The sequence below is a fragment of the Tauraco erythrolophus genome, chromosome 11 (assembly GCF_009769465.1).
Source record: "Tauraco erythrolophus isolate bTauEry1 chromosome 11, bTauEry1.pri, whole genome shotgun sequence".
Lineage (NCBI taxonomy): Eukaryota > Metazoa > Chordata > Aves > Musophagiformes > Musophagidae > Tauraco > Tauraco erythrolophus.
The window spans coordinates 29,634,656-29,647,420 of NC_141475.1; the positions used below are offsets into that span (position 1 = coordinate 29,634,656).

The 12,765-nt window shown below is 50.4% G+C and overlaps 1 protein-coding gene and 1 non-coding gene across 2 annotated transcripts; both read right to left on the reverse strand.

Moving 5' to 3' along the window:
• AADAC (arylacetamide deacetylase) lies at nucleotides 1–9,744 on the reverse strand. The gene is made up of 5 exons (XM_086618462.1): nucleotides 9,607–9,744; nucleotides 2,612–2,828; nucleotides 2,296–2,365; nucleotides 1,773–1,944; nucleotides 1–609 (listed from the first exon to the last, which is right to left on the reverse strand). The coding sequence occupies exons 1-5, from the start codon at nucleotides 9,742–9,744 to the stop codon at nucleotides 1–3; spliced, it is 1,206 nt and encodes a 401-aa protein (XP_086474588.1).
• Nucleotides 4,211–4,282, reverse strand: TRNAM-CAU (transfer RNA methionine (anticodon CAU)). Its single transcript has one exon. It is a non-coding gene; the product is annotated as a tRNA-Met (tRNA).
• Nucleotides 9,745–12,765: the final 3,021 nt, after the last annotated feature.

Genomic DNA, 12,765 nt, shown 5'->3' on the forward strand with positions numbered 1-12,765 from the left:
TCATAGATTCTCATTTAACCACTCGATATATCTGTCCATCAGCCGCTGCCCTACAGCCAACGCGTAGGGACCCGAGATAAACGCCATCGCCCCGTGAAAGGTGTCCTTGGCGTGATCGTGGGTGACGGGAACGCCCAGCGCCTCGAGGCGCCGCACGTACATGACTCCGTCGTCCCGTAGGACGTCGTACTCGCAGGTGAGGACGTAGGTGAGGGGCAGCCCGCGTAGCTGGGCATCGCTCGCCAGCAGCGGGGCCGCCCTCGGGTCCAGAAACCCTGGGTACTTCTGTGCCAGCTCAGAGCTTCCATGGGTGAAACTGGTGTAAACGTGACCTTTCTTCATCTCTTCAGGCAGCAGGTTGCTCCAGTTTACAAACTGAAGTAAGTGGCTCGATTCAGCTGGGACGTGGCTGTTGGAGGCCATCGCTTCCCTGAGAGACGAATCAGAAGTGAAATATTGACTCCAGAGCTTGACCATAACCCACTTGGGTAAGAGGAACTTGTTTTCATTTTCTCGGTAAGATGGCAAATTCAGGTCAAGGGTTTGAAGAGCAGGGTAGAGCAAAGCTTGGGCTTTGAGTTTAGTTTTGACTTCTGGGTCCTCCAACAGCTGGAGGAGAAAATAGAAATAATTACAAAAAGTCAGTCAAGTGGTGTTGGTTGTCTCACACTGATAGAAGACTTTAAGTAATTAACACATACGTTATGACATAAGAAAAATAAGATTATCAATAAAACTAGGATAGATTAATTTAAAGAAATTCTAAATTCATAGGCAGGTCCCCTAAAACAACGTGTTGCATTAAAAATTCTCCAACATCAAATGTAATTTCATTTTATTTCTTAAGTTGAAGGACAACAGTATTTGAGAAATATGCTTTTTGAAGCATTGAGGCTTTGAGGCATTTATGCTTTCCTAAGTACAACAAATGCTTTTTCTATAGCTATAGGAAAATTATATTCCTATTTCTTAATAACGGCAGGTTTCTGGAGCTCCTTTAATGGTTTCACACACCATTTAAAGCTTATCCACCTGCTGGTTTTTTAACCCGGAGGTGCTATAACTCAAGCAACTACGATTCTGTGCATTTTAGATATATGCAAAATAAAATGTGATGACTTGAACACTGACATTTCTTATATGCCATCCTTTTTCCCTCTTCACTAATAAATTTCCACCTTCTCCCTCATCTTCTGCCTTCAGCGTCCACAGAAAATCCACAACCTTTCCAAGCGAGACTCATCACGACCCAAATAACTTCTCAAGAGAGCGAGAACATCGCGCTGACTTTGTCGAATGAACCCGAGTGAGAAGCGCAAAAGGCCCTGAACTGTGTGGGATCAATGACACCGGAACGTTTAGTCGTTTGATTGGACTTTTTTTTTTTTGCTGTTAATTCTGTCTATATGAGTTAAGTTGCTGAAATTCCCTTTTCAAACAACATACCTGAAACAGGCAGAACATGCTTGAGAACAGAGTGATATCCGCCCTAATTACAGGGCAGAGCGCCTTTTTTTAGGGTATAAAGGTTTGGAGGAACTAATAGTGCCAAAGCTACTTTGATGCCGTTAAATGGGTTAAGTAAATCTGCTGGCCTGGAAACTCGGAGCCCTGCGTGCCAGTCTGGCAGCCTGCCCAGCACCCTGCGGGCACGGGAGACGCCTGGGAGCTGCGCTTGCTTCGAGCGGAGGCTTTTGTTAGTCTTTGGTAAGGGTTGATGACATGACAAAACAAAATCATTCCGAGCCAGCAAAGCAGTTGTTTTTTCTTGCCTGTTGTGCCACGGCCGCAGCCAAGTTGCCACCTGCGCTGTCTCCCGCGACACAGACCCGATCCGGGTCCACCCCGTACTGGGAGAGGACACTGCTCTGGAGGAAGAACTTCGTGGCCGAGTACGCGTCTTCGAACTGAGTGGGAAAATGGTATTTAGGTGCCAACCTGTAGCTGTCAGAGGCAAGCAGAAGTGTGTTACCTCCTGCCACTAATAAAGAGAAAGGCTTGCTAACATCTGCCCTCATTGGTGAACAGTTATTTCCTGAGCCCAGAAAAATGGGAACTATCTGTCTATCCTGGAGGATCAGACGTTTCATTACCCACCCAACTTCATAAAGCACTATCCAAAATACCCACCAACCACAGTTCACCACTGCAACCTTGACAGCTTTTGCTTACAAACACTTAAAGCTAGCAGGAAAGCACATGATAAAAAGAAAAAGATATTGCAAAATTAGGTGAATTGCAATAGATTAATTCATTCCAAACCCTCATCCCATCTAGAAGGAGAATCTCTCTTACTTGACTGATACCACAACAGCATTTAACATGTTGGCAGTCCACCTGGTCAGATGATCATAGGTTTTCATGCCTGAAACGAAATGAGTCACTTAGAACATCCTCCAGTATGTTTGAGAACAGACACACATACAACAGCACGTTCCTCTTTGCAGAAGCTTTCAGGTGACTTCCCAAGACCTCCACCTGCTTTTGACTGGTGCAATACCAGTTCCCTGAACCCTGCCTCTGGCAACTCCTGTAAAACGAAAGGCAGCACTTACCACGGGCCACTGAGATCTTCCATATGGACCCCCAGGACCAGCAGAGAAGACCTTACCTGCGTCTCCTAAGCACCATCCTCCACCGTGGAAGTAGACCACGGCCCTTCGCAGCCCATCAGATGCCTTTCTGGGCAGGTACAGACGGATGGGAACGTTGCTGAACTCTGTGTCCATCACAGTGACGTTTTCATCAGACGTGGGTGCAACGTAGTAGGCAGCTGCGAACAGAGGTTCCACATAGCTGGACATCCCCAGCTGATTGGCAACATCACTCTAGAGCCCGAGACAAAGGAAAACAGTATTTTAGACACGGACACAGTCTCGCACCATCCCACTGCTCAGCCCCTGTATCTCCCATCACTTCCCCACGAGGCTCCGTGGCAGTGGCTGGAAGGCAGCCCAGGGGACACCACTGCTTCTCATCGCTGAGTCAGCGACAGGAAGCACAGGCGTAGAAGATAACGAGGATGCAATAGGGGATGTGGAAGAAAGCAGAATTGGCTGAAACCTCCTGACCCCCAGCCTGAGGCTCTGCTCAACGAGTCAGACCTCCCCATCCTTCCCAGCAGCTGCCACAAACCCAAGCAACAGCTGCTCCTGTGATGAGCTCCAGAAGCAAAGGCAGCCCGTACTTTCGGGATGCCAAGGACACCAGTGGCACGAGTATGAGAATATAGCAGTTTGACTTCAAGCTGCACAGTGATTTTTAATCATCACTTCCATCCCAATAGCCAGAGAGCACTGTTTAGAGGCAAGTACCCTTACACTATTATAAGGAAATATTTTGTCTACTTCCAGATGTTAAAAAGGCAGAGGTGTATTTTTGCCACTTTACCACAGTCCAGCTCTGTTTAATACCTTCAGCTGACACCTAACAATTCCATCAGTTACATACCCCTACGTTTCTCTAGCTAACAAAGTGATGCTCCTATTGAGTATCACAAGATACAACAACAAGAGCTGGCTCATGTGTTACTTGTCCATTCCACGTGGTCAGCAGATGAGACAAAATTCCATCACGCTACACATGCCACTGTACCTTCTGAAGCTGTTCCTGCTCCATTGTCCTTAAGCAGGATCCAGCTTTGTCTGAGCCACACAAATCATAGAATCATAGAATGGTTAGGACTGGAAGGGACCTTCAAAGGTCATCGAGTCCAACCCCCCTGCAAGGAACAGGGATATCTCCAACTAGATCAGGTTGCTCAGGGCCTTGTCCAACCTGGCCTTGAACGTCTCCAGGGATGGAGCATCCACCACCTCTCTGGGCAACCTGTTCCAGTGTTCTACAACTCTCATGGTAAAAAATTTTTTCCTAATATCCAATCTGAATCTACCTCCCTCTATTTTAAAACCATTACCCCTTGTCCTATCACAACTGGCCCTCCTGAACAGCCTCTCCCCATCTTTCCTGTAGGCCCCCTTGAGGTACTGGAAGACCGCTATAAGGTCACCCCAGAGCCTCCTCTTCTCCAGGCTGAACAGCCCCAACTCTTTCAGCCTGTCCTCATAGGAAAGGTGCTCCAGCCCTCTGATCATCTTCGTGGCCTCCTCTGGACCCTCTCCAACTGGTCCATGTCCTCCTTATGTTGGGGGCTCCAGAACTGGACGCAGTACTCCAGGTGAGGTCTCACGAGGGCAAAACACAAACGGGCTAGCAGAGAATGGTTTCGATCCATCGACCTCTGGGTTATGGGCCCAGCACGCTTCCGCTGCGCCACTCTGCTGCTCTTGAAATCCTTTCCTTACATTGGTTTGATATTTCACCATTAAAAGCTAAAAATAACCCTGACACCAATGTTCTGGTTTCCACCAGCCCTCTGCCAGCGAGGCCGTTCCCTGTGGAACAAACCGAGGGAAGCACATCTCTGGCATGGCATCACCGCCACCACCTGGTGCTGGCTGCAGCCTGACTCCGACCAAAGACCATCCCAGAGACTCCACAGGACCAGGAGGAGCATCCTCTGGAGGGGAAACAAGGACGGCGTTAACTGGGATCTCCGTCTGCCTGATAAGTGCATTAGTCTGAGGGTCTTAAACACCGTAGGATTCGCTTCTTTAAAGGTTCTTTAGCCCAGAAATTTTGACCCTACCCAGGTGTGCAGCAGCTTGAAAGCCACGTGCTCTCTGACTTGCTGAAAGTGAACTAAGAACTTAGATTTTGAGTTCGCTTCAAGAAAAATTGGAAGAAATATCAAACTAATTTGCATATATATTTTCAGTTTAACATGCACCACTCTTGTGCATATTCTAGTTAAACACCCAAAAAGTTACAAGCTGACACTGTGATAAAAAAAGCACTTTAAATTTCAAGGCCACTTTATAATTCTTTGAACAGGCACAAGCACTCCTGTGACGGCACCGCCGTACCTTCGGTCGGAACGCTTGGTTTGGAAGAGAACTGAATTCACAACAGCTCTCAGTTTATTAAGCTGATTGGAACTTCTCAGTAAAACAAGCCCTCCCGTGACTGTCACCAGCACCGCGCTGTCAGTTGGTCGGAGGAAGGTGTGTTGGGAAACACCCAACATTGACATTTTGGGGTTGCCAGTTTCATGCGGGTCACCTCCGCAGCCCGGTCTCAGGTCGGCACTCTGCTTGTGCCAGCACAGCTGCGGGGACAGCATGGGCCCCATGCCACTGAGAGCTACCGACCACCACTGCCACTTCCCGTGCCCGCTGCCGGCACTGGCACCTCTGCTCCTTCCCACCACCCAGCAACAGCGACGTGGCCCAACTTCCCCCACACGTCTCGTAACTGCCCCGTCACACAGCAATGGAAGTGATGAAGCAATAAACTCAAGTTCTGTCTTCCACGTTATCTGAAGGCGAAAACCAGATGATGCTCAAAGCAGGTTTGAGGTTAATAAGAAATAAACCAGCCCAGCCTGGTGCAGAACCCGCCAGAAGTTCAGCTTTCTGAGAGATGCTTTAATCTTCCAAGGAAGAACGTAAAACAAACACGCAAACTCCCCCCTGCTCTAACCGATCGCCTCTCGGAAGGTACAACACCAGCATTCGGGGTTTGATGTTGGGAATCATAAAATCTAACCCTGCTTGTTTTGCTTTAAGTAATTTGGTTTTCCTTAAATTATATTTAAATCAACTATTTAATGATCTTCTACATACAGCCCACTTTTTCAGAAGTTAGAAGAGAGGAGATCACCACTGAGCAGGTGATGCTGGCGGCGCAGCCAAGCTGCGGTTCGGAACTGAGGCACGGACAGACGGCAGGAACCGGCACGTGGCACGGAAAGAGAACGTGGGTCCTTGCCATGAGCTCGACGGAGACAGATACGTACACGTGCCAAACCCACATGATTTTATCCGCAGTGATTACACAGTTTACACAAGCGTTTCTCAGCTGCTGTGTTTCCCCTGGGGATGAGCATCTTGAAAAATAAATATATGGGTCAAAGTGAGTCCCGCTGCAATTGCACCGAGCTTGTGAAACTCCCCCGCACGGGGAGCCTTTTTGATACTCTCAGAGCTGGTTTTTCCACAAGCGGATGCTCTATGTGGTGGGAGACCACCGGTCTACTGCCTGTGGTTTGAAGGCCATTATCATATAAACACGATGGGAAATCACACGCTCATCTGAAAGGTCTCATTGTCCCCGATCTGAGATTACTGTGTCGCGGGGTAAGGGGAAAACCAGCCACTCCGGGGTTTTGCGTTCCTTGCACCTTGCAAAGTGCTTTCCACAGCCACTTTCTCCGTCTGCCGTAGGGGAGCGCGGCAGCAGGGACAAGCACCCCCCGAACTGGTTAATGGGCACAGAGCCCTGGCCGTGCCTGGCTGGCAGAGCCCGACGCTGCTTTCCTTCCCGCAGCTCGTTCCTCCAAAGGGGCGAGAGCTCAGAGGGAGGCATCGCTCCAGGAGAAGCTCTTGTCAGCTGGAGACGGGCAGCGGGTGAGCCGGGCAGCGGGTGAGCCGGGCAGCGGAGGGCCCGAGTCTGGATTTCCCCACGTGTGGGGGGCCAGGCTGAGGACGGAGGGAGCTTTGGGAGACTTCCCAGAGCTGCAGTCAGGGAAGCATCCCACTCGGAAGACAGATGTTGTATCGCGTTTCACACCTTCTCCACGCTTTTTGTCTTAGCCTCGTGCATGGGGCACTTCCCAAAAACACGTGAAGAATTTTGTGCTTAAGCACCACAGAAACCACCAGTTTATTCTTAGAGGCTATTTGGTGTGTAGGTAGGAGATATTATAACATGAAGATGCCAAGGGAGACATTCCCAGCTTCCCCCCTGCAAGGAGACGGATACAGACAGACTCCTGGGCACGCCAGCAAAGCCACGCATGGCTGCAGCCTCCCCCGGGGTAACCCAGGGCAAGACCCAACCACGAGCCTCCCACCGGCCCCAACACCTGCAGCACTCGCTGTCGTGCCCAGCACAGACTTGGAAAACAGCCTGGGACTGGCACAGGTTTTATCCAAACCAGTTACTCATCCAGGCCAGGAAACCTGAAGTTGGAGAAAATCTTGCACAATTTGGCTCTGAAGCAGGAGAGCTCCCCAGGACCTGTTAAAGCAAAGGAGACAGAGGAGGATGGAGATTTGCCATTTCATTGCGTGTCCTTTTGGGAGCTCAGAGAGGACCCACCTGCTCAGGGGCATTTGAGGGTTGCCATAGTCTTTCCCTTCAGTCAAACCAACCTCACAGTCATAAAGACTAAAACAGGGTCCCCTCCCCAAGTTTAGACCTCCTATTAAGTGGCTGTAAACCGTTGCCCTATAATCAGATGACCGTTCAGAACGTATTTAGGACACTTCAGAGCCACCTCAATCTCATTTGCAGCAGCGCAGCTGTGGGCTATCTTCACCAGAATCCCTTCGGATTAGGGTTCCGCAGAGCGGAGCAGTTACAAAACACGCTCACCCTGCACCCCCGCTGCCGGTAACGGACCTCAGCTTAACTGGCAGCTGGTGCTGCGGCCACAGAAGGCACCAAATCCATTTGAGAGCAAAACCACACAATTCTCCGACACTGAAGGAAAACACCTCTGTTTGCTGAGCATGGCTGTGCCGAAGGCTGCGGCTCCGACACGGGACGCTCCGGGGACACGAGGCACCTGGGCACGCACCCTCCCCGTGGGTTACCTCCAGAAGGAGATTTAAGAGGGGAAGCAGCAAGGCAGCACGTCAGAAGTGCAGACTATGGTTTCTGTCTCACCACTTTTTCACCTCCCATCACTCAGACCTCAAACCACAAGAGCAAAACAAAAAGGGAGCAGCAAAGAGTCCATGAGTAAAGACACATAGAGAAAAATCACACACCCCCCCCTGCCTTCTGCTGGCTGTACCAACCTGACAAGAGGTCTGTGCCACAAACAACAGCTGTGTGACACAGGGATGGCTCTGGAGATCGACACGGGCTTTTAAAAAACTGTCCAGAAGTTTGATTTTTAAGAGACACCCCAAGAAAACACGCACCCTTCCCTGCACCAGAAAAACCATACAAGAGGGCTCTCCCACGGACTTCTGAACGTCAGACCCACTGGGTCTTAACTGAAACAACAGAAAAGGCAAAACCCCAAACTCAGGCACTTTGGAGCAAAGGCCCGGGGGTTTGTGCCTGCAGCAGCCGAGCCTTCCAGCAGCACGCCTCGAGTGAGGCCAGAAACCTCCCCTGGCTCCCGAGACCCTCCTCCCAATATATTCCACGGTGAAGAAAACAGTTTCTAAATGTTTGTAGCCACCCAGAAAGATGTCTGCAACACTCAGTCCCCCTCTTCCCCCCAGACCTTCATCTGGGACCTTGGGTTTAGATTTTGGTTACGCTGCTGCAGCCACCACTGTATGTTAAGCACAGGCTGGATTCAAACAGCTCCCAGTTTAACGTACGTAAGAGGTGGGAGCTGCGGCACCGTTCCGTACGCGCGGTGTGCAGCCTCACGGATTGCCTATGGGTGTTTGAAACGGTTGTGCGTGTGTCACGACTGAAGCGAGGCAGAAGCCGGGGATGTAGTGTACATAAAAATAGCATGGAAAGCCCTAAGGACTGTGCTGTCAGTAAATATTGCCATATAACTGCAGACAGGGTATAATACCACTGCCTTTTCAGACTGCGACATATGGCTCTGTGCTGCTTCGCTAGGTACCATTTCTTGGTAGGCAAGATTACAGTGGTATTAAAAAAAAGTTTTTTAGAGAGAGAGCACGCGTGCATGCTTCATTTCCATATGGTCTATCTAGCATTATCACCCCTATAACTAGCTTTGTGTAGTTTTTTCGCTCATTCCGTCAGCAGATTTCCATAAAACCACAAAAATCAATAGTATCGACGAAGTGCTCTAGTTTTCCCTTCTCTGACACCCAATACAACACTTCCAAGGAAGCTCGATATACAGGTTCTGAGAAACAAAAAACCCCAAACAAACCGAAGCACCAAGGAGCCCTGCTCAGCTGCAAAGGATCACAAAGCAAAATAAACTCGTTTGCACTTGTCTACCTGCGTTCATGTGACATGCCACGTTTCTACAATTTCCTGAAAGGAAGTTGCAGGGACATGGGGGTCAGTCTCTTCTCCCACGTTATGAATGACAGGACGAGAGGGAATGGCTTCAAGTTAAGCCAGGGGAAATTTAGGTCAGATATCAGGAAAAATTTCTTTACAGAGAGGGTTGTGAAGTATTGGAACAGGCTGCCCAGGGAGGTGGTGGAGTCCCCATCCCTGGAGGTGTTTAAAAACCGTGTGGATTTGGTGCTGAGCAACATGGTTTAGGGCCCCTGACAGTGCAGGGTGAATGGTTGGACTCGATAATCTTGAGGGTCTCTTCCAACCAGATGATTCTATGATTTCCAGTTATTCTGGATGTCCTGTTTTCAAGATTGCACCAACTAAATCTTTTCTAAGTTTCTTTACAGTCATAGTTACAGGAAGTTTAATGCTTTGTTTGCCCTTCACGTAGTATATTACCATATATATATTGCATATGCATACATGACACGCACACATTGCCGTACCTGCGTTAGCCCTAGAGGTACAGAGAGTGCCCTCCGCAGCCGTCCCTCCCCCCGGCCAGCCCCCCACCCCAGCGCTGCTCACCAGGTAGAAGGTGGCCTTGATGGTGGTCATGATGAACATCACTTTCCAGGGCTCCTCCATGCTCTCGAGGCCGGGGCTGTAGCCGTAGTAGGCGAGGAGGGCAGGGGCGAGCAGGAGGCACAGCAGCTTGGCTCCCATCGCTGCCGCGCGCGGACTCTGGGACCAGCAGGGTCAGGCGCCTACGAGCCAGCCACACGCACAGGGCAAAGTTAATCCCGTGTTATCTTTGGGTGCCAGCCAGGAGGTGATCCCTCGTGGGATCAGCCGGGGCAGAGAAACTGTGGCTCGCCAGCGAGGCATCCAGCTGCACCGCCGCTCCGACCCCGGATAACCGTCGGGGCTCCTGCACCCCCGTTGTCCCCGCTCCTGCTTTCGGCAGCAGCAGCCAGCGGATGGGCTCCGGAGGACAGGAGCAGCTGGAAAATAAGGAAGAGGACACGGTCTGTGCAGCCAGGGCTGCTGCAAGGCGACACTCAACGCAAAAGGTGCACTGAACGTTCAGGAGCTGCTGCTCCGTAACACGGCCGTTCCCACACAGCCCAGCTCAGGGATACGCAGCGGGACTGGGCTGCGGCACCCTCACCCACTGCCATATCTCAGGCAACAACGAGCACGTCCTGCCTTGGGAAAGCACACCCTTTGTCCGATATGGACACGCCAAACTGATTGAGCAATAGTAGGTTTGGCAGGGGAAAAAAAAAAAAAAAAAGAATCCTTTACAAGGCTTCTGGTTAATGTTTTAAAGATCAGATTTAATTGTTGCAATTCTCTGGATCAACAGATTTCTGTGCATCTCCCAGAGGCAACTGCTTCTGCACAGGGTGGGCTCATAGACCAGTAACAATAATTCCACTGAGGAAACACTACAGGTACTGGCACACGCACGCAGAGGGGGAAAAAGAGCAGCTGTGGCACCAAGAGCCCTGCTTTAGAGACAAACTGAGACAGTAAAAAGTTCAGTTAAAACTGGAATGATTTCTTTTGCTGAAGTTTTACCAGCTGAAAAGTAGTGCTGCCACCTGTTCTCTCCCACTGAGCCACCAGTGGGGACAGAGCATTCTTCGGGGGACCAGAGAAGTGAACTGCGCATCACTAGCCCAAACGCAGAGCAGGAGCAGGCTGTGGTCAATCTTTCCAGCCTTTTCTTGATTTGAATTCTGGGCACCTCCAAAGCATTCAAGTGTTTTAAAAATCCGGCTGTGCTAACCCTCCTGAGCCCGGGATGGGACACCCTCAACACACTCTTCTCCCTCACCAATCCTCGTGGAGCACAACAGTCAGTCAAAGCCCGGCATTCCTGACGCTGCTCCAGCAGAAACACGAGGACAGCCGCACCGGCGGTGGCTTCGCCTGTCCTGGAGGGCAATGCCGGGGCCGGGAGCAGCCAGGTGAGCCCAGCCCCACGGAGGAGAGGTTGCTGTGGCCCCATGGCCCAGGTCCAAGGAGCTGAAAGGCTGATGTGGCCAGATCTGGAACTAACACAAAACTGGTCCCTTATTTTGTCACACCTAAGGAACATTTCACCCTCTTCCATGCCAGCCTCCAGCTGTGGCACGGCTGTGCTCTTGCAGCGCGTGTTCTGCGCTATCCTTACCCCGTGTTCGCCTTTGGTTTCGGCAAGAGCTCGCAGTGCTCGGCCTCCAGACACCATCGTCTCATCCCTGGCAGAGCCAGTCCTCCTGCCCTCCCTGCAGCAACCTACCCTAATCCACAGTGGTGCTGGATAAAGAAAATAAACTGAATTCACCGTTTACCCAAGGCAATCCTAAAGCATCAACTTCAACATGGGAGTGCCTGAGTCACGCCAATTTTATTAGAGCCCTTTCAGCAGAAGGGATCAGCTGAGAGAGCACAAGACCCCTCTCAAATGGAGGAACAGGGTGCCAAACAAAACACATGAATGTAAAAATACAGAACAATTCCACGCAGCAATTACCCTTCACGTTACACCCCAACACTGAGCCCCAATGCTGCTGCTTTTCAGAGCCCTGGTTGCTGTTGCACCACCATCTCCCACCACTTGCTGCTCTCTACAGCCAACAAACCTCATTCTGCTGCTCTTCGTGCACATGGCATATCATGCCACGTGCCTCCTGCCTGCGTTCAGCATTTTTGTGTATCCCAAGCTGCTCATGTCTCAGAAAATAAGCAAAGAAAAAAATTAATGTAAACATAAATGGACTAAAGGCCAGGGCTAAACTGTAATGGAAAGAAGAGCAGTCGGAGCGTAGCCCTGCCCAGAGCCCACGTGCCCCCACTACTGCCCACGTGCCCCCACTACTGCCCACGTGCTCCCATGGCACAGCCGATCACAGTCAGGATTGCCTGTCACTGCGTGTCGTAGAATCATAGAATGGTTTAGGTTGGAAAAGACCCTTAAGATCATTGAGTCCAGTCATAAACAATCGCTTCCCTAGTCCTGCTGGCCACACTACTGCGAATACAAGCCAGGATGCTATTGGCCTTGGCCACCTGGGCACACTGCTGGCTCATATTCAGCCAGCTCTCAACCAACACCCTGAGGTTCTTTCCTGCCAGGCTGCTTTCCAGCCCCCGTTCCCCGAGCCAGTAGTGTTGTGTGGGGTCGTGATGACCCAAGCACAGGACCCAGAACTCAGCCTTGTTGAATCTCATGCAGTTGGCCTCAGCCCATCCATCCAGCCTGTCCAGATCCCTCTGTAGATTCTTCCTACCCTCCAGCAGATAAATGCTTGAGCCCAATTCAGTGTAGTTCTGCAAACCTGCTGGGAGTGCACTCAATTCTCTCCTCTAGATTGCACAGTCATGGACAGACTTGCATGAGCTCAGACACTGACCTGTTACCTCAATAAATCAGCCTTGCTAAAAATAAGTATTGCTACAGCAGATTGAATTTTCAAGTCGTGGTTTGGAAGGAACAAACATGGGCTTATGACCTACATCTGTTTGTAACAGCAATATCCCTTCACCTCTCCTCCACCCCTCCTGCACTTCTACTTGCTGCACTCACGGTGTTACCGTGAAAGAATCAGTCAGGTCAACCGAGTTCTGCTCAAACGGACCCCTGGGAAACTGCTTATTTTAGGAAAACACACTAGAAATAAACTTCTTCAAAGCAGAATGCATTCGCAAGGCTGTCAGCAAAAAAAAGTATTGTCTAGCCTAAATGGGAAATAATCC